The sequence below is a fragment of the Doryrhamphus excisus genome, chromosome 1, assembly GCF_030265055.1.
Source record: "Doryrhamphus excisus isolate RoL2022-K1 chromosome 1, RoL_Dexc_1.0, whole genome shotgun sequence".
NCBI classification, from domain to species: Eukaryota; Metazoa; Chordata; class Actinopteri; order Syngnathiformes; family Syngnathidae; genus Doryrhamphus; species Doryrhamphus excisus.
In genome coordinates, this window is record NC_080466.1 from 4,300,505 (window position 1) to 4,322,016 (window position 21,512).

The 21,512-nt window shown below is 40.1% G+C and overlaps 1 protein-coding gene across 1 annotated transcript; it reads right to left on the minus strand.

Moving 5' to 3' along the window:
* Positions 1 to 13,297: 13,297 nt before the first annotated feature.
* On the minus strand, positions 13,298 to 20,679 carry LOC131130082 (basement membrane-specific heparan sulfate proteoglycan core protein-like). Its single transcript, XM_058074211.1, has 8 exons — positions 20,511 to 20,679; positions 18,970 to 19,116; positions 18,745 to 18,879; positions 17,259 to 17,431; positions 17,011 to 17,197; positions 15,641 to 15,820; positions 15,297 to 15,563; positions 13,298 to 15,220 (listed from the first exon to the last, which is right to left on the minus strand). Exons 1-8 carry the CDS (start codon positions 20,650 to 20,652, stop codon positions 15,216 to 15,218), a joined length of 1,236 nt encoding a protein of 411 aa, XP_057930194.1. The 5' UTR covers positions 20,653 to 20,679; the 3' UTR covers positions 13,298 to 15,215.
* Positions 20,680 to 21,512: the final 833 nt, after the last annotated feature.

Genomic DNA, 21,512 nt, shown 5'->3' on the forward strand with positions numbered 1-21,512 from the left:
GCAATCTGATTTTCCTTCCAAAACTCCCGTTGTCTGACTCCGCCTTAACATTCAAGCTTTTACCCAATTCCAATAAAGACACTCCGTGTTTTACCAGCCGCCCCTTCACACAAATACCTAAAAGCAGTGGTCTCAAACATGCGGCCCGCGGGCCAAATGTGGCCCGCAGGACACTAGTTTGAGGCCCCCGCCTTGATATGAAAGTTTAATGTTAGTGCGGCCCGCGCAAGTTTGATATGGATGCTGTATGGTATCATGTACACAGAAAAAATTATTACGTTTGATTCATGTTCATGTTAAAGGTTAAATAACTGTTAATAGTTATCCTCCCTATCCGTGTGGAAGTGGTAAGTTTTTGGCTTTTTTTAAGTTTAAAGGAAATAACTTGAAGGCTACCGTTTAGGTTGTTAGATCTCGAGTTTGCGAGTTAGCATGTGTCTCAAGACCCTGCAGTTGTTGTAAATAAAAAGAGTATAAATGTGACTATAGTCGTGTTTTGTCATGTGTACAGGGCTCTAATAATGCTTTGTTCATTTTAATCTGAAAAAAATAATTTGTCTACCCACCAACTATATGTGGTTTCTTAAGTTTTTATTATTTGCCGTTTTATTATTATTATATTTATTTATTACTGATTGATTTTCTTTATTCTTGATTTGTTTATTTATTTATCATCTTATGTTGTGTAGAAAAGTAAGATATTTGACAACAGTGGAATGTTTTATCAGAGCTTTTCTTGTAGAAAATCAGAACCAAAGCAAAGTTTATTCATTTTTCTGTTTTTTGTTGTTTTTTTGGAAAACCTGATGCGGCCCAGTCTCACCCAGACCCTAGCTCCAGTGGCCCCCAGGTAAATTTTGAGTTTGAGACGCCTGACCTAAAGGCTGTCATTAAAGTGAATCTCTGCAAAAGGTCCACAAGCGAACAAGAGAGAGGGGGATGGCTCTCCCGGGAGGTCCTAAACATTGCAATGAGAGGTCAACATAAACTCAGCTGCACCACTTTGGATGAGTCCAAACTTACTGCAGTGGAACCAACTCATGTCAGCCCCAATGTTGTTGCCAAACCCATCTATGTTGAACAATAAGATGTCTTGTAGTATAGCTGCAAAGCTGCATCCTACTACATAACTACTGTCACAAAGTACATAGCATTAAAACACGTGCACAGTGACTTCTTGTTCAGTGCAAAATAAGTTTCATAATACAGGGTGACCCAAAAAAAAAAAACGGGCTATAAGGAGGGCTATGGCAGTCAAGATGCTCGAGAAGATCGAGGAGACACCAAGTTTCCTTAACCTCCTTTGGACCTCAGATGAAGCCCACTTCCATCTTGATGGAAAGGCGTACTCCAAGACAAATGTCTTCTGGGGGTTCTCCAGACCCAATGAAGTAGCCACCAAGTCCCTGCACTCTCCTAAGTGCATGGTGTGGGCTGCAATCTCGGCCAGAGGCATTATTGGACCAATTTTCATCAAAGAATCTGGCGCAGCAGTGACAGTCACCAAGGAGCGGTACGTGAAGGTCCTCAAAACCTTCAAGAATGAACTCCGGACCATCTACCCATCACTCATGAGCAAGTTCTGGTTCCAGCAAGTTCTCACACCTTGAACCTGTCCCGGGATTGGCTGAAAGAGAACTTAGGAGGCCGAGTGATCAGTCTCAAGACTGATTTTGAGTGGGCACCCCATAGCCCGGACCGAAGCCCCCCCTGATTTTTTTCTTTGGGGCTATCTTAAGGACAGAGTCTACACAGGGAAACCAAGAACCATTACGGAACTAAAGAAAGCCATCAGGGAGGAGATAAGAGCCATTACCAATTCAGTCTGTAAGAACATCATGGACAACTTCGTGCTGCTCCTCAAGAAATGCATGGAGCTAAATGGAGGCCATCTAGAACATATGCTGTAGAACAGAGAAAAAAAGGCCAAAGAACCTAATGTTTTGATGTGATGTTTTGAATATAATAAACTAGTTATGACCACAGTTTCATTTCATTCAGACAAAACACTAAGAAACAGGGCCTAATTAGAGTTGGGGCCCATTTTTTTTTGGGTCACCCTGTAAAAACATGGTAGTATAAACCTGGATTTACTACCCCCTTTAGCCAAGAATAAACAAGAACAAGAATCAACAAGAATCAAACAAGAATCTAAATAAAAATGTGCACAAATACAGAATCAAAAATCCTTTACTGTCCATTTTTTTATTTTTCTGTCCATGAATAAATGTGCAAGCAATGATTAGTTCCGGTTTGGGGTTCGCCAAGTCTTCATTCAGCTTTGTAGGCTCTGCGAATGAACTTTGGACGCCCTTGCTCTCATGTCAAATGAATCTGAAGTTGCACAATTTAGAACCGAGAACAAAATATCCAGGGAAATATGTGTGCCTTTCATGCAGCACGAGTTGGACCAGTATAACACATGACATCCGTTTCTAGGGATTATCAAAGTATTCATTCTGCACATCTTGCACTTGGCTTTTGCAATGCTTCCTATACAGGCATACGGTCTCTTGAGGAAGAGAAGAAGAAAAGGAAGTATATACAGTACCGGAATACTAAAGTGTCTCCAAACTTTTGAATGGTACTGTATCTGACTAACGGGTATAGGCTCCCAAATGAGAACAAGTGATATATATGGATGTATTTTCCGAATATAAGAGCTAATATACAGTATGTTAATCAATGCATTGATCGTGATTTCTGCTGAAAGAAGCCCAACATGGAATCAATATTAGAAGAGAATCTACTAGCCACACAGACCTCAGACCTCCACCACTGCACGACCCCCCCTTTTGGCAACAGTATTCTGCTCAAAGCAATCAAACGAGAAGTTTAGAACACTCAAAGAAAATTCATTTATCATCAATGTTCTACTTTAATCCTGTTCAGGGTCGCAGGGAGCTGGAGGCTATCCCAGGTGACTTTGGGCCACTGACAGGACACATATGGACAAACAAACTAGACCAGGGGTCTCAAACACGTGGCCCGCGGGCCAAATGTGGCCCGCAGGACACTAGTTTGAGGCCCCCGCCTTGATATGAAAGTTTAATGTTTGATATGGATGCTGTATGGTATCATGTACCCAGAAAAAATTATTACGTTTGATTAATGTTCATGTTAAAGGTTAAATAACTGTTAATAGTTATCCTCCCTATCCGTGTGGAAGTGGTAAATTTTTGGCTATTTAAGTTTAAAGGAAATAACTTGAAGGCTATCGTTTAGGTCACTAGCTCTCTAGTTTGCGAGTTAGCATGTGTCTCAAGACCCTGCAGTTGCGCAATATGTTGTAAATAAAAAAAAGTATAAATGTGACTATAGTCGTGTTTTGTCATGTCTACAGGGCTAGGGCCAGACCCTAGCTCCAGTGGCCCCCAGGTAAATTGAGTTTGAGACCCCTGCACTAGACCATCCAAATTATACCAAATTATAGCAAACATTTCAGAATTTCCCTCATTTTCCAGGAAACTTTTTCATTCTATTTTCATATTCAAATGTTGACTTGTATGGTCGGTACTGTGATATAGTTTTGTTTTTATTTTGTCTGTGTTGTGACTAGGTCTTTACAAGAAATGAAACCGAAAACAAAGAAAATGAAAGAGTTAAGTGCAGCAAAAGTACCACATTTTTCAGGGGTTTTTTGGGGGGGGGATTGTTTGGTTGGACACCTAGCCAAAGCAATATAATATCATTTATATTAATTAGCTACACTATATTAAGAGTACACTTTGCATATTTTCTGAAGGATTCAAAGTGCAAACATTAATTAATCTGTATGAGTTAAGTATTATTTTACAACTTCCTGTCAAAGTCCGCCTTTTTTGTTGTTTTTTTTTGTTTTTTTCTATGTTGACATGGTGAATTTTGTTGTTTTCCAAAACAAATGTGTGCTTTTGTGTTGTTTCCTGTGTGCCGTTTCCTGTTGATATCTAGTGACGATTTTGTTTCTCAATAATGAACAAAGAAAAACTTGTTCTCAGAAATCACTCCACACTCTTTATTGCTCTCTGATTCTACCATATGTTAGTTATTGTATGGAAAAATGGGCTAGTAACTATAAAAACAATCTTCACTTGTGAAATGTACTGCAAAAAAGGTCAGTAAGGATAATTCATAATGCCGCCTACAGAGAACATACGAACTTTTTATTTCTAAAATCACAAATACTTAAACTTGCTGATATAGTTCATTTTCAAACAGCTAAAATAATGCATAAGGCTAAAAACAACCAATTACCTAGTACTTCGGTACGAGGTTATTTATTTATTTTTTTTAATTAAAAAAAAACCTTAAACTGTATTATGGAAAGCAGGAAGTGAACAAATGTAACAGTTACTGATTGTAAAAGTACCAGATGGAGGGGTAGGATTTAATAAGCTTTGCTTCTTCCTACTCCTTTTGGACATGTGGAACTGTGAACTGATTATATGATGCATTCAATTGTAATCTGATGCATGTTCAAATGAAATAAAACCATTACCATTACCATTACCATTACCAATATACATTCTAGACTGGGCTTTTTTTTTAACGGACCAAATAATGGCCTAAAAATTCAAACGAAAAATATCATGCTACACTTATTTTGTGATGCATTCGTGGACCTTTGGTTTACTAGCTTTCACAGTTATGCAAATTGGAAATGCATGTATTTCTGTCACATATATAGCTATATTCTTGAAAATTGTTCATACAAAATATCATTTTGCATTCTCCTACTTCCATAAATGCACTCTTCTTGCAAAGTTAGCAATGAAAATAATCCACCTCGTAGGTCCAACCTTATTCATTTCCCACTGGGTTGATTCCGCTGTGCTTCATGGCATCTGTGTCTGTCCATTGTTCATTTCAATGTTGTTACGTCACCACGGTGCTTTTTGTTCCTATTAAAAAGGTGTTTGCACATGTTACCATATGTGTGTACACTTGCTCAATGTCTGACGCAATACAAACAATGAAGTGTAAAAAGGCACTACTTGCGAAGGAGAGAAGTGAAAGCCAGAAGCAATATGAACACCCGTCAGATGTGAGTGTGAAGTGGTAGACAGAAACTCTGTTGTATCCTAACGGTCGTCATTTGACACCACGAAAAAGCCAGGCCATTCCTGTCTGGATCTACCTCCTCCTTTACAGAATAGATTGGATCTTGTACCAAACTCTCAGACGACAACTGAGAGTTTGGTACAACTCGTCTGGCTGGTGTGTGTCCCACCTTTCAGCATGAACTCCTATAGAGCAGCTACACACAATAACCAGCACACAAGTTCTTCCAGAATCTGCACCTATTGAGCTATATTTCTTTGGATTTTGTGGATCCGGCGAAAACTGAATTAGGTTTTCGACAGCATCGTGGCTTGCTAATGTCTTCGCTTCTATCTTTAGCTGCACTTGCAATTTGGTGCTTTGCATTCATGTGGTAAGCTAGACTTTAGCTGCTTTGGAGATAAGCAAGCTCCATCTTACAAAAAAGATGGAAAAAATATAAATGGGGCGGCACGGCGGTCTGGTGGTTAGTGCGCAGACCTCACAGCTAGGAGACCAGGGTTCAATTCCCACCCTTGGCCATCTCTGTGTGGAGTTTGCATGTTCTCCCCGTGCATGCGTGGGTTTTCTCCGGGTACTCCGGTTTCCTCCCACATTCCAAAAACATGCTAGGTTAATTGGCCACTCCAAATTGTCCATAGGTATGAATGTGAGTGTGAATGGTTGTTTGTCTATATGTGCCCTGTGATTGGCTGGCGACCAGTCCAGGGTGTACCCCGCCTCTCGCCCGAAGACAGCTGGGATAGGCTCCAGCACCCCCCGCGACCCTCGTGAGGAAAAGCGGTAGAAAATGAATGAATGAATGAATGAATGAAAATATAAATGGTGCCGTCGTAGCGTATTTGAAATGTAAATTTTACATGCATTCGACTTCAATCCTCACTTGCTCCTCCATTTTCATTTATTTTCTCTACTACTCACTGCTACTCACCTTGCCCTCCCATCATCTTATGCTAAGCAAGCCCAAACACAATGGCAGCCAATCAATGGCCACTTAACTCAATGCGTGCAACCGATTTTCCATTAAAATTTTGATAAACTCAAGCACAAAAAGCCAAATGCATATTGCGTAAACAGATTTCATAAAAAGGCAACTTGCATACAGAAACAGTGAAGTTAAAGATCAAGTATCTTGTTAAATACACTTTAGACTGATAAGACACAAGATAAATGTCATACATAAATACCGTAAAATGTCACCCCGTTTAGATTACCCAATTTCCACATCGAGCTGCTTGTGTATTTTCAGCCTCTCTTGACATCCTGTGACAGAAAAGCGAGCTGCTTTGACCTCTTTTTCCTCACGTCCGTTTCTGTGTCTGTCCTCATTTTCTTTTGCATCATCTTCATCATTTGCATCATCTGATTGAAAGCCAAACATGTGGCGACTAGTGGGTAGATGAATCAGACAAGCAACTGCTCTTATTTCTACACAAAGAGAAGAGGATGCCAGATTATGTGCGTCACTCTTTTTTTCGGCATATGATTTTGCAACAAAATGCGCTTTGGTAAAAAAAAAAAACATTATGCCATGGTCATGTTTTTGTTGCAGACTTCAGCCTTTAACACTTTTTATGTTAGTGAGAAATTTGTGAGTAGCAAGGGAGATTTGTAAGACATGTATTGAATTTCTGGAGAGACCGTCTGCAGCTGACAGCAGTTGATTAATACTTCACGATCCCTTGGGGGCGTATTTAGACTTTCCCTTGACCCTTGCAAGGCTAAGAGCCTTTTTGCTTCAGTAAAAAAAAAAAAATTTTTTAAGTTTTGATGCAAGCAAATGCTCTTTCTGATCATTTGGATGTCCTATTAGAACAGGGGTCTCAAACATGTGGCCCGCGGTCCAAATGTGGCCCGCAGGACACTAGTTTGAGGCCCCCGCCTTGATATGAAAGTTTAATGTCAGTGCGGCCCTGCGCAAGTTTGATATGGATGCTGTATGGTATCATGTACCCAGAAAAAATTATTACGTTTGATTAATGTTCATGTTAAAGGTTAAATAACTGTTCATAGTTATCCTCCCTATCCGTGTGGAAGTGGTAAGTTTTTGACTATTTAAGTTTAAAGGAAATAACTTGAAGGCTACCGTTTAGGTCGCTAGCTCTCTAGTTTGCGAGTTAGCATGTGTCTCAAGACCCTGCAGTTGCGCAATATGTTGTAAATAAAAAGAGTATAAATGTGACTATAGTCGTGTTTTGTCATGTCTACAGGGCTCTAATAATGCTTTGTTCATTTTAATCTGAAAAAAATAATTTGTCTACCCACCAACTATATGTGGTTTCTTAAGTTTTTATTATTTGCCGTTTTATTATTATTATTATATTTATTTATTACTGATTGATTGATTTTCTTTATTCTTGATTTGTTTGTTTATTTTTCATCTTATTTTGTGCAGAAAAATAAAAATTAAGATATTTGAGAACAGTGGAATGTTTTATCAGAGCTTTTATTGTAGAAAATCGGAACCAAAGCACTGAAAAAGTTTGTATATTTTTCTGTTTTTAATAAATGTGTTTTTTTTTAATATTATTATATTTATTTATTTAAATATAGGCCAATTAACCACACAGAGATGGCCAAGGGTGGAATGTAAAGTTCAATTATTTTGAATAATAATAATACATTGTATTTGTATAGCGCTTTTCAGGATGCTAAAGACGCTTTTGTGCAGCTGCAGATTTGACCCCCGGGCCATGTGGATTGACAATGACACTTCCATATTCCTGAGTGGCGATGCCACGGTTCATTGTCTGATTGGCTTCTAGCACGAAACAGCTCTTCTCCAAACAAGAAGTCTTTTTACATTTTAATCTCAGGAGTGACACCCCTAGTTATTAGCGTCAATCAGCACATACAAGAAGAGCGGGAGGCGCCCTCTGACTCTTTTCCTGCACTTTCCTGTTATAAATGACTGATGGTCACACTGGTTAGACGTGCATGTGGGACTGATTTTCACTGGCTCCCGTATGACCACAAAGTCACACACACACACATGCACAGACATGCATACACACAGGATCTTGCCCTATGGAAACACACAAAATAGCTGATAATCACACAGTTGCAGTTACTGTTTATATCCTGAGAGTCAGTTCAGCGCCGACAGAAAAACAGATCAGATATATGAGCAACGAATGGAAAAACAAACTTTACACTGTTTTTATACCAACTCTGGAATTTGTTCGTTTTCGCACAATAAATACAAACGCGGCTCCAATAGCACCCGGTAGACCACAGGCCTCCACCAAGACCTGACAATCCTAATCTGGATCAGCAACTAAATTAAACAACCAATACCGATATTGGCAGCCGATGTCATATTCATTTTTAAACATTTTGTATCAACAAATCGTCCTTAGGGGCGGCACAGCGGACGAGTGGTTAGCACGCAGAACTCACAGCTAGGAGATCAGGGTTCGATTCCACCCTCGGCCATCTCTGTGTGGAGTTTGCATGTTCTCCCCGTGCATGCGTGGGTTTTCTCCGGGTACTCCGGTTTCCTCCCACATTCCAAAAACATGCTAGGTTAATTGGCGACTCCAAATTGTCCATAGGTATGAATGTGAGTGTGAATGGTTGTTTGTCTATACGTGCCCTGTGGTTGGCTGGCGACCAGTCCAGGGTGTACCCCGCCTCTCGCTCGAAGACAGCTGGGATAGGCTCCAGCACCCCCGCGACCCTCGTGAGGGTCAACATGCAGGATAAATTCACAAATAAGAATCCACTTAAATAATGCTAGCAAGGATGCAATTTGGAAACCTTCACGTTGACATCCGCATAAGACAGAGCTAAGTGCAAATTCTGAAATTTGAGACTAATACAATCAGTTAAATTATAAAACGGAAAGATTACATTAGAAGTATTAAAAGAAGATGCTTTACTCCCCCCTCCACAAAAATATGAACTGATACTGCAACATTATCAGACATCTGTACTGTAGGTTCTAATCATGATTCATTCATTCATTCATTTTCTACCACTTTTTCCTCACGAGGGCTGCAGGGGGTGCTGGAGCCTATCCCAGCTGTCTTTGGGCGAGAGGCGGGGTACACCCTGGACTGGTCGCCAGCCAATCACGGGGCACATATAGACAAACAACCATTCACACTCACATTCATACCTATGGACAATTTGGAGTCGCCAATTAACCTAGCATGTTTTTGGAATGTGGGAGGAAACCGGAGTACCCGGAGAAAACCCACGCATGCACGAGGAGAACATGCAAACTCCACACAGAGATGGCCGAGGGCGGAATTGAACCCTGGTCTCCTAGCTGTGAGGTCTGTGCGCTAACCACTCGACCGCCATGCCGCCAGATCATAAAAATGAAATATAAAATTGTGCCTTACTAAACATGTCTAAGGGAAAATAATGGGGTGCCATGCAGTCGTAGGAATTTTTACGCAAACATTTCCACGCAAAGTGGATGTTTTTATTGTTGCAATGTTTTTATTTAGGGTGCCCAGCAACAAGTTACTGTGGGTACTCTCAGTCTGACTGTGCTTGTATGCCAGCACTGCTGGGTGAAGACGTGTTATTATGCCATGTCCACAGCTTCTGCCACACTACTACTATTACATCTGTGTAAGTAATGTAATGGTAAGAGAAAAATTGGCATCATCATTAGTTTATTCTAGGGATATTTCCAATTACATTTGGCCAAATGTCATCATCCATCAAGACTTAATTACAGGTCTTCTTTCTGTTTCGTGTCAACTTTTAAGGTGCTAATATCTAAGCAAGAATAAGAATGTCCAACCAAATTCTATTATATTAACTATTTTAACCATTGAATACATTTAAAATACAGTAATAGTGTAGTGAGACAAGCACAGTACACGGAAAAACTGGTTTTTAATGACAGGTTTAACCCTTTAGTAGCCAAAGTCACAAAATTGCAACAAGCAAAATTACTGAATTAAACATTTTATGCAAATATGGTACTTTTTGTAGTTAATACTTTACACCAGAACATTTGTAACCTTAATCTGAGCAACATTTATGGACGTGGTTTTATGCAGACTGTAGGAGTTTATAGACTTTCAACCAACGTGTGCGTGCGACAGCGGAACAGCGGCATACCCGGTAGTATCCACGGGAAAGTCCTTGGCAAAGATGCACTTCTAATAAATAGAGTATATAAGACCTGAGATACTAGCAGTATATAATAGCGGTTGAGGTAGCATTTGTGCTCAAGACCCCACAGTAAGTGATGATGATGATGGCTGGGTTTGCTTGACAAATGAGATGAATTGATGATTTGGTATTGTGGAGACAAGGATCGGATGAAGTCTGAGCCTGGTGATGTCATAATATGCAAATTAGATGAGTAAATTGCTCCCATCGCAAACTTTGGGTCATACTGATGATTTTTTATCGCGAACCATTTTCAAGCTCCAACCTTTTGAAAAACATTCTCCCACCTAAAAGGTTAATAAATTGTCTTGGTTCCGGAGAAACATGAACCACTTGGGAGTCGTGAGGACAAAGATTTAGTGGAACTATAAATAAATGTGACTTATTTATAGAAATGTCACTGTCATCTCAACACCCTCTTTTTGATGTTATATAGCAGGGGTCTCAAACTCAATTTACCTGGGGGCCACTGGAGCTAGGGTCTGGGTAAGGCTGGGCCGCATCAGGTTTTCCACAAAAAAAAAAAACGCATTTATTAAAAACAGAAAAATATACAAACTTTTTCAGTGCTTTGGTTCCGATTTTCTACAATAAAAGCTCTGATAAAACATTCCACTGTTCTCAAATATCTTAATTTTTATTTTTCTGCACAAAATAAGATGAAAAATAAATAAACAAATCAAGAATAAAGAAAATTAATAATAATAAATAAATATAATAATAATAATAATAATAATACGGCAAATAATAAAAACTTAAGAAACCACATATAGTTGGTGGGTAGACAAATTATTTTTTTCAGATTAAAATGAACAAAGCATTATTAGAGCCCTGTAGACATGACAAAACACGACTATAGTCACATTTATACTCTTTTTATTTACCACATATTGCGCAACTGCAGGGTCTTGAGACACATGCTAACTCGCAAACTAGAGAGCTAGCGACCTAAACGGTAGCCTTCAAGTTATTTCCTTTAAACTTAAATAGCCAAAAACTTACCACTTCCACACGGATGGGGAGGATAACTATTAACAGTTATTTAACCTTTAACATGAACATTAATCAAACGTAATAATTTTTTCTGGGTACATGATACCATACAGCATCCATATCAAACTTGCGCGGGCCGCACTAATATTAAACTTTCATATCAAGGCGGGGGCCTCAAACTGGTGTCCTGGGGGCCACATTTGGCCCGCGGGCCGCGTGTTTGAGACCCCTGATATATATAGTCATCTCTTGTAAAGTCAGTAAAAAGGAAATGCAGAGGGATCACATTCATACTGTGTACTCATCTTGATCAGGGAAAAGATATACATACCGGTAAGCACTTTAACTTTTGTCTATTTTTATCCACCTAATGATGCATTTAGCTCAGGAATTTCTATTTATACTCTCTGGCCAGTATATAGTAGATACGGAACAAAAACAGCCTGTTCTGTTGCCTCCGGTTGCTCCAAAGCTGACCATGTCAATGAAACAATGTAGATCTGAGGCAGAGTGCGACTGGATGTTTGGCAGACAACACAATAACCGTCAGACCCACTTCCTATATCCACAAGCCTAACCGAGTTGCCCAGGTGGAAACCATGGCAACAGACTTGACAGGCGGCCCCATTCCCCCACCTATCAGTTCCTGTTTCAGGAAGCTCTCACATCATTTGGTTCCTTCCTGAATGATGGTTTTCCCATAATATTACTGCAGGAGTCTTTCACTTTAAGCCTTTGGGATATACGTTGTTATACAGAACAAACACTGATGACCTTTTCCTCTCTGCCTCATTTTGGAGTTAAATTAATGCAGAATCAAACCCCTGCAGCAAGTGCTCTAAGGTGACATTGTGCCAGTAACATCTTGTAAGTAATGTGTTGCCCCTCCACCACCGGGAGGGGTTGTATGCCTTGAAAATCCTGTGATATAGAATAAGGAAGACATAGCTCAGACACGGATGTGGAAAGAACCCCTGGAACACGGTAATCCTAATGACCGCATTTCCACTACCGATGTTGTGCCAAGATTGTCTGCAGTCATAAGCACACCTGACAAAGTGTGTCCGACAATGAGTGCTCCTACTCGGGCAGGCGAGATTGGAGGCAGCGGCCACACATCCTGGTTCTTCTGAGTTCAATGGCACCAGCAGTGCTTCTGACAAAGTGTGTCTGACAACGACAATGACGGACGAGCTACTCTTTCAGTTCTTACATGGTAAGTGTTGTATGTAGCTGCTCTATAGGAGTCCACAAAATAAGCATAACAGGTCCCATTTAACATTACTTTTGTTCTGTATTGCTGCTGACTTTCGTGTCATAATTATGACAATTTGTTATGTTATGTTATTCGTTCATTCATTTTCTACCGCTTTTTCCTCACGAGGGTCACAGGGGTACTGGAGCCTATCCCAGCTGTCTTCGGGAGAGAGGCGGTCCAGGTACACCCTGGACTTGTCGCCAGTCAATCACAGGGCACATATAGACAAACAACCATTCACACTCACATTCATACCTATGGACAATTTGGAGTCGCCAATTAACCTAGCATGTTTTTGGAATGTGGGAGGAAACCGGAGTACCCGGAGAAAACCCACGCATGCACGGGGAGAACATGCAAACTCCACACAGAGATGGCCGAGGGTGGAATTGAACCCTGGTCTCCTAGCTGTGAGGTCTGTGTGCTAACCACTCGACCGCGCCGCCCTATGTTATGTTATATGTTGCTGAATTTATTAGTTAGTTATATTCACTCATTTTCTACTGCTTATCCTCATGAGGGTAACGGGGATGCTGGAGCCTATCCCAGCTGTCTTCGGACAAGAGGCGGGGTACACCCTGGACTGGTCGCCAGCCAATCAAAGAGCACATATAGACAAACAACCATTCACACTCACATTCATACCTATGGACAATTTGGAGTCGCTAATTAACCTAGCATTTTTTTGGAATGTGGGAGCAAACCCACGCATGCATGGGGAGAACATGCAAACTCCACACAGAGGTGGCCGAGTGTGGAATCGTCTTGTAGCTGTGTGGCCTGCGTGCTAAACACTCGGTTAAATTGCATGTCACAAAATTCCATAAAAATACAACATTTTCTTTTCTTTTTTTTTTAGATACCCAACCCTCTTTATGGAATTTATTTTAAGATTATTTGGACTGCTGGAACTTTTTCTATTACATGCCATCAGAAAGGACTTCTTTGTGTGTATTCAGAAGAGAATGAATAATTTTCCACTCTGCCTGATCTCTACTTGGATATATTTCAAATAAGACAATATTTATGTTTCCACTCTGGACTCTTTGGTGCGTGTCTGTCAAGTGAGGCGGTGGGGTGAGGTGACAAAGGGCAGATGTTCCTCCCTCAAGCTTTGACGATGCTTGTAAAGATGGAAGAGCGGAAAGGCTAAAGCCTCTTTATCCGAGGAGACGTTTGGGTTTTTTACGAGAGGGGCCAGATATAGGCAGCACTCTGGCTCAAGTACTGGAAATGTCAGCTTTCTTTCCATTTTACTGCTGCAGCCACAACCCCTAAATGGCAAGCTAACACTTCATTAAAGGCTTGATTTCAATCCAGGCCAAAGTTTTGCAATAAGTCAGCTGCAAGTGAAATTTGGATTTTATTGTTCATGTTAACACATTGAGCTAAAACGCTGTGCTCAGCAGTTCTGTTTTTCTTTCAACATTAGAATGGCTGGCAATCACTTTTGGGAATAGGTTCATTTTGTTCAATGGAGTCCTTCCACTAAGGTGTACCAGCAGTGTACTGTCGCCCCCTTGTGGTTGCACAGCTAACTGTTAGTTCAGATTTAAAAGGAAATGCGTCACAAATTAATAAAATATTTTAAGTATTGGGGTGCTTTATTGATGTAGCATTATTACTAATTACTAACTGTTTTGGTATGGTGTATGGTAGAATAGGTTCATTTTGTTCAATGGACGTCCTCCCAGTGTCAGTGTACTGTCGCCCCCTTGTGGTTGCACAGCTAACTGTTAGTTCAGATTTAAAAGGAAATGCGTCACAATTTAATAAAATATTTTAAGTATTGGGGTGCTTTATTGATGTAGCATTATTACTACTTACTAACTGTTTTGGTATGGTGTATGGTGGAATAGGTTCATTTTGTTCAATGGACGTCCTCCCACGAAGGTGTCACAGCAATGTACTGTCGCCCCCTTGTGGCTGTACAGCTAACTGTTCAGATTTAAAAGGAAATGCGTCACAATTTAATAAAATATTTTAAGTATTGGGGTGCTTTATTGATGTAGCATTATTACTAATTACTAACTGTTTTGGTATGGTGTATGGTGGAATAGGTTCATTTTGTTCAATGGACGTCCTCCCAGTGTCAGTGTACTGTCGCCCCCTTGTGGTTGCACAGCTAACTGTTAGTTCAGATTTAAAAGGAAATGCGTCACAATTTAATAAAATATTTTAAGTATTGGGGTGCTTTATTGATGTAGCATTATTACTACTTACTAACTGTTTTGGTATGGTGTATGGTGGAATAGGTTCATTTTGTTCAATGGACGTCCTCCCACGAAGGTGTCACAGCAATGTACTGTCGCCCCCTTGTGGCTGTACAGCTAACTGTTCAGATTTAAAAGGAAATGCGTCACAATTTAATAAAATATTTTAAGTATTTGGGTGCTTTATTGATGTAGCATTATTACTAATTACTAACTGTTTTGGTATGGTGTATGGTGGAATAGGTTCATTTTGTTCAATGGACGTCCTCCCAGTGTCAGTGTACTGTCGCCCCCTTGTGGTTGCACAGCTAACTGTTAGTTCAGATTTAAAAGGAAATGCGTCACAATTTAATAAAATATTTTAAGTATTGAGGTGCTTTATTGATGTAGCATTATTACTAATTACTAAGTGTTTTGGTATGGTATTAAAAATTTCATCAAGTGATTTTAGTACATCCACTATTACAAATGTATGAGTGTATCTGCTACACACTTGAATGTTGCTTCCCATGTGATGTCACAATCCAGTCTTGCAGGAACACTGAAGTGTGATATGATGTGACCACGATGGTCTAAGCTGTAAAACCCAGACAGCAAAGAAGGTGACCTTCAAATTGACGTCCAATCACCCACCGAATATATAACTCACTTACCTTTAACAATGACTTTGGCCAGCGCCTCGGTGGAGCCGATGTGGTTGGTGGCCACGCACTTGTATGACCCGCCGTCATTCAGTTTAACACGCGCTATGAAGAGCAGTCCATCCTTTGTGGTCTGACTTCCGGCAGGGAGGTTGACTCTGCCCACTCGGCTCCATTCAAACTGAATGGGGTGGGAGCCGTGAGCCAGACAACGTAGAGAAAGAGAATCTCCGGGCTGGAGCCTCACTTGGTCGGGTAGAGAGGTAGCGTAAGGAGGGCCTGGGGGGGGGGGAGAAATAGTGGCATCATGAAAATAGAATTAGAATTAAATGTTTCGACAACTTCGATTCACTCACTCTCCACCTCCATCTGTGTGTATGCCTCGCTGTAGCCGTGGATGTTTGTGGCGTTACAGATGTATTGGCCTGAGTCCTGGCGCCCCACGCTGGTCAGTGTTAGGACACCACCAGCCACTGTGTGTTTCCATGGCAACGGGGCTCTCAGCTTGGACCAGGTAATGACAGGAGCTGGAGAACCTGAAAGAAATATTAACAATATAACATATATTGTTATGTTATGGTGTATTATGTTCTACACCAGTGTTTTTCAACCTTTTTTGAGCCACGGCACGTTTTTTTTACATTGGAAAAAATCTTGTGGCACACCACTAACCGAAAATGTTACAAAATTTCACCACGACCTCACACGTGTATCAATAAGTCTATCGGAGGAACAAGGTAGGTGTTGCCACACGGACCAATATTACATTGCTCTGCCAGTCTTTACACCACAGACACTCCACAGTAGCCATGTTTTTACATGACCACTTTTTCTCTTTCCGAATGACCTTTCGGGAAACAATGGTATCCATAGAAAGGAATATTCCAATCTCTTGTCTACATGCGCCGTGAAAATCAAACAGAATAGTCAATAGGGCGTGCCCAGTAAAACGTAAACATCAACATCACGTGATACCGACTTCCCCAAGTTTTTCTTTCACTTGTTGGAATAATTCCGTATTGCCAGTTTTTCGTTTGTCCAGTCTTGAAATTTAGTTTGAATCAAAAACAAACTTTGCTTAGTCCAATGCCGATTGCTGGCCTCCATTTTTAAAAGTGAAGAACGTCTGGATCTGCGTGTTACGTCATATCTGAGCATGCGATATGATCAATTTAACCAGGAAAAGATCAAATTCAATCTTGCTAATATTTTATAATTAAACTCATGACATGTTTTATATAGATATATATTTTCTTTTTTAATAAAAGTGGACTTGTGAATGGCGTATAGAAGGGTTTAGATTCTGTTCCACAGATGGCGCTAATGCACACGAAAGCTGCTTGCCAACCGCCAATAAACAACAGAAGAAGAAAAAAATCCCACAGAAGAACGCACCCTGACAACTTTCCGTTGCGGCGGGTACAAGATACCTCAATCGGATTGGTTAAAGGAATATTCCATTTCCTGTTCAATTCTTTCCGTTTGAGCAAATAAACCAAATGCAATTGGAATATTTGGGTCCATGTATACTATTGACATAATATTTGCAAATGATGATTAATAAATGTTAATTATAAAAAGTGATATTGGATAATTCCTCACGGCACACCTGACGGTTTCTCAAGGTACACTAGTGGTTGAAAATCACTGTTCTACACCACTGTGCAAGTCTTGCATCACCGTTTTGACAGGACTGTACTGTAGAATAAATCCATTCAAATCTTACCAATGGCTTGACACTCCATAGTGACAGTGTGTCCCTCCACAACTGTCATTTCTTTATGACTCACTGAGGCTGTGGGTGCACCAGGTCCCGCTTCCACGATGACCTCCACTTTGACTTCGGTCGCACCCACATTGTTCTCAGCCTGACAAATATACACACCCGAGTCTTCTGGACGTATCACATTCCACTATGGGAGGACATGATGGTGTTAGAAGACCAAATAAAAAGATTAATGCCGTTCACTTTACCTGGATGGTGTTGACGCCATCGATGTCCTCAGTAACCAGCTGCAAAGACGAGCCTTGGCGTCTCCAGTTCGTCTTGGGGCGTGGCCTGCCTGTGGCACGACACTGCACTGACACACGGTCACCAATTTTGACCCGCAGAGTTCCGGTGGGTGACAGGCGTACTTTAGGAGGATCTGAGGGGGGGAGGGACAGAAATGAAACCTCCAAAGGCAACTGTGATGTGCTGGCAAATAAGTACAATATACAGTACAGTCAAAGTTTTCGTTTTGATTTATACTTTTTGCCAAAAATGTTTTTTTGTACAATATTGCATGCATCAAATGTGCAAACAAAGCACCCGATCTTGCCAGGATGTAATGAAAGTCCACATAAACCATAATTTTCCATTATTTCATATTGTTTTCTTCATGTAATATTATTTGTATTAGTATTATTATTATCCATCCATCACGGTGGTATGCTGGGGCCTATCCCAGCTCTCTTTAGGCTGTCTTTAGTACACCCTGGACTGGTCGCCAGCCAATCACAGGGCACATACCGACAACCATTCACACTCACATTCATACCTATGGACAATTTGGAGTCGCCAATTAACCTAACATGTTTTTGGAATGTGGGAGGAAACTGTACTCGAAAAAAACATGCAAACTCCGCACAGAGATGACAGAGTGGGGAATCGAACCCAGGTCTTCTAGCTGTGTGGCCTACACGCTAACCACTCAACCACTGCAGTAAACCAAATTACTGTGATTGGCTGGCAACAAGGTTAATTGGCGACTCCAAATTGTCCATAGGTATGAATGTGAGTGTGAATGGTTGTTTGTCTATATGTGCCCTGTGATTGGCTGGCGACCAGTCCAGGTTGTACACCGCCTCTTGCCCAAAGACAGCTGGGATAGGCTCCAGCACGCCCCCGCGACCCTCGTGAGGAAAAAGCGGTAGAAAATGAATGAATGAATGAATGAATTAATAACAAAAACCGAGGTGCCATTGTATAAAATAATAATAAAATGTATATGAACTGCATTTAATATTAAAGGCAGCTCCTGTCAACTTCGTCTCCTATGGAGATAATGAGTTAACTGGTTAATATTGAAAAGATTAAATGTCCGCACAAAGCTGCCAGTATGTTAGGTACAGTACATGATATAGGAGACTACACAAATGATGGTAGTTTGACATTCAGTCATTCATTCTCTGCCATTTGTCCTGTTCAGGGTCACGTGTGAGCTGGAACCTATCCCAGCCGACTTTGGGCAAGAGGCAGGATACACACTGGTCACCCGTCACAGGTAGCTATAGGCAAATAAGCATTAATGCTCACTAATTTGGACGGTGCCGCTGTTTGTGTTCACAGTCACAAGTAAGGTAATTAAACCCAAGACCCGTCACACCCAGGCCACAATTCTCACCACTAATCCATGGATGACACTTTTTCATTTCGGTTCTAATTTTGCTGTTTGTATAAGAAATACAAGAGGCTCACATTTGACGTTGAGCTGGGCTGAAGCATGGCTGGAACCTGCAGAGCTGGACGCCACACACTGGTACTCGCCCTGATTGGCAGGTCGAGCATTAGCCACTGTTAGCACAGCACCACTGGGGCCAATCTTAACATTGTCTAGATGAAGATAAAGCACATTTATGACCATTTAGGCACATTATGAGATAAATTGCAGAAAACATAAGCATATATGCCAACACTCCGAACCTGCTAAGGGTTGATTATTGGCTCTCCTCCACTGCAGCTGAGTATGCTGTACACCGCTCCCCACTTGGCACCTGAAGCTCACAGACTCCCCCTCGCGCACAGTAGTAGTGTGGGGCTCCACTGTGACTACAAGACCTTGACCTGTGGCTGTACAGGGAAGAGAGCACATACACACACAAACACACACACACACACACACACAACAGAACACATGCATACAACCATGCAACTCTGTGAACCTTTACATGGGCTGGAGAAAAATACTGTGCAAACCATCATCAGCTCAAAGCAAACAGGCTGTGTAAACACCAGAAGGGCCTCTGATGACTGAGCAAAAACAAGACGAAAACATTTTTAATTACAAGTAATATCCTTGCTAATGAGGCAGGGTTTTTGAAATTGTATTTTGTTACTGTTTCAATGTGTGCAAAAAATTAACTAACATTATTTCCCAATAGCTCTTAACAGATAGCTGCTATTTTGTTTTACAATCGACATGGTTGAAGCGACCAGTTTGAGTGAACTGGTATAAAAAAAAACACTCAAAAAATAAATGTTTAGCCTCAACAAAAAAAATCAACGCAACAGTTTCCATTCGTCTTTCTTAGTTATGACAACTTCATTTGAAATTGCTTTGAACCAACAAACAATATTGCATTGCACAAATTAGCTTTTCCTATTCACTCAAAGCTCATTTTAAGTAATGCTTACTGAATAATTGTTGTCATAGGGACAAGTTTTTTAAGTTTGTAACTCATAAAAATATGTTAAGTGAACTGACTTAATCATTTTATTCAAAGTAGTTGAATTTGTTATCTACTTAATTATAATAACAATGCACACAGCTTTTTAAGTAGTTTAAGTAGTTTTTAAGTAGTTTTTAAGTAGGGACACGTTTTTAAGTTTGTAACTCAAAAAAATATGTTAAGTGAACTGACTTAATCATTTTATTCAAAGTAGTTGAATTTGTTGTCTACTTAATTATAATAACAATGCACACAGCTTTTGAAGTAGTTCAAGTAGTTTAAGTAGTTTTAAGTAGTTTTTAAGTAGGGACAAGTATATACATACATATACATATACATACATATACATATACATATGCATATACATATACATATATATATATACATATACATATACATATACATATACATATACATATACATATACATATACATATACATATATATATATATATATATATATAATTATTAATATTAATTTTATTAAGTCATGGCAACTTGAATTTTGTTTTAAGTTTACCAACAATAAAATTTGAGTGTATATGACCTGCTAAATTAAGTTCATGTAATAGCCAACATTATTATTTGAACATAACTCAAAAAATAAAGTTAGCAACTTAGAAAGTTTATCTAAATCAATTAATTACATTTCTTAATTACAATGCATTTATGTATTAAATCAAGTGGTGTCAACAGATAATCTGAATTACTTTTTAGAGTGTATTAAAACAACTCAAAAACCATCTGTTTATATTTGTGTTTTGAAATGAAATGAAATGAATGAACCCCGGTTACCTGAACATAGCAGAGAGAAGAGGATCAGAACACGGGGGAGCGAGTCCATGATGAGTAGAGAAGAGAGTTCAATCACTTTGTGTGCTGCCAGACTGTCTCTTTCCGCTACAGTCATGTTCGACCTTTCACCCTCACCTGCCATTCACCTTGCTCCCCCGCTCAAAATGTGATTAAAAGACTTTCAAAGTACAGTTCTTATTGCTACTGTGTTGCTTTGACAAGAGATGAAGATTCTATGAAGACAGTATTTTTAACAGAATGCCTTTTTTTTACAATTACTTAGTTGGATTAATGATAATATTATATTAAGGAGCAAGGAACACCGCAAAAAATCATTGATTTTCTGTGCCGCTGTTCTGTTCAGAGTGAGCTGGAGCCTACCCCAGCTGACTTTGGGCAGGAGGCGGGGTACACCCTGGACCATCAATCTACATTCAAACAAAGGCATGTAAAAGGCATACCCACGTATGAAAAATATAAGAAAAACACATAATCCGAGGGTGAAAACCCCATGCATACTGTTTGAAGTAATGTTATTTGATGGTATTTTTGCACCTTTATGTTTCTATGGTCAATGGGTTTGCATTTACCATCAGGTCATGAAAAATTGTTCACATTGCTTCAGTATGACATTCAGTCATTAAGGGCCATTGTAACCATAAAGGTGGACGGACTAGCATCGTCAAGTCAGCCGCAGGTTTCCTTATTGACGTGAGCCATGCAGCCTCGGAGGACTTTGGTTGATTGGATTGTATTAAGATGTGCTGAGCAACCTATGACACAGGACAATTAAGGAATTGAACTGTAGAGATGGTTTTTTTTCCTACAGATTGTGGTTAAAGTGGCCAGTTCACTTCCTCAATGGATGTCCTTCATGATGCAACACTCCAATTTATTATACTGGATGGGATCTGATCATTTCTGTATGCACCCTCCTTCCACAGGAAACATTCTGGCGCTTTGTTGTAAAAGTCTGATCACCTCCTGGGCATATACAAACTG

Bases quoted from the DNA above. Each gene is read 5' to 3' on its own strand.
- LOC131130082 (XM_058074211.1), bottom strand. From the start codon at position 20,652: ATGGCAGGTGAGGGTGAAAGGTCGAACATGACTGTAGCGGAAAGAGAC. The intron at 17,432-18,744 runs GTGAGCCTCTTG...TCCCCCCCTCAG, and splicing joins AGCCCAGCTCAACGTCAAAT to ATCCTCCTAAAGTACGCCTG. The intron at 15,564-15,640 runs GTGAGTGAATCG...CCCCCCCCCCAG, and splicing joins CACACAGATGGAGGTGGAGA to GCCCTCCTTACGCTACCTCT.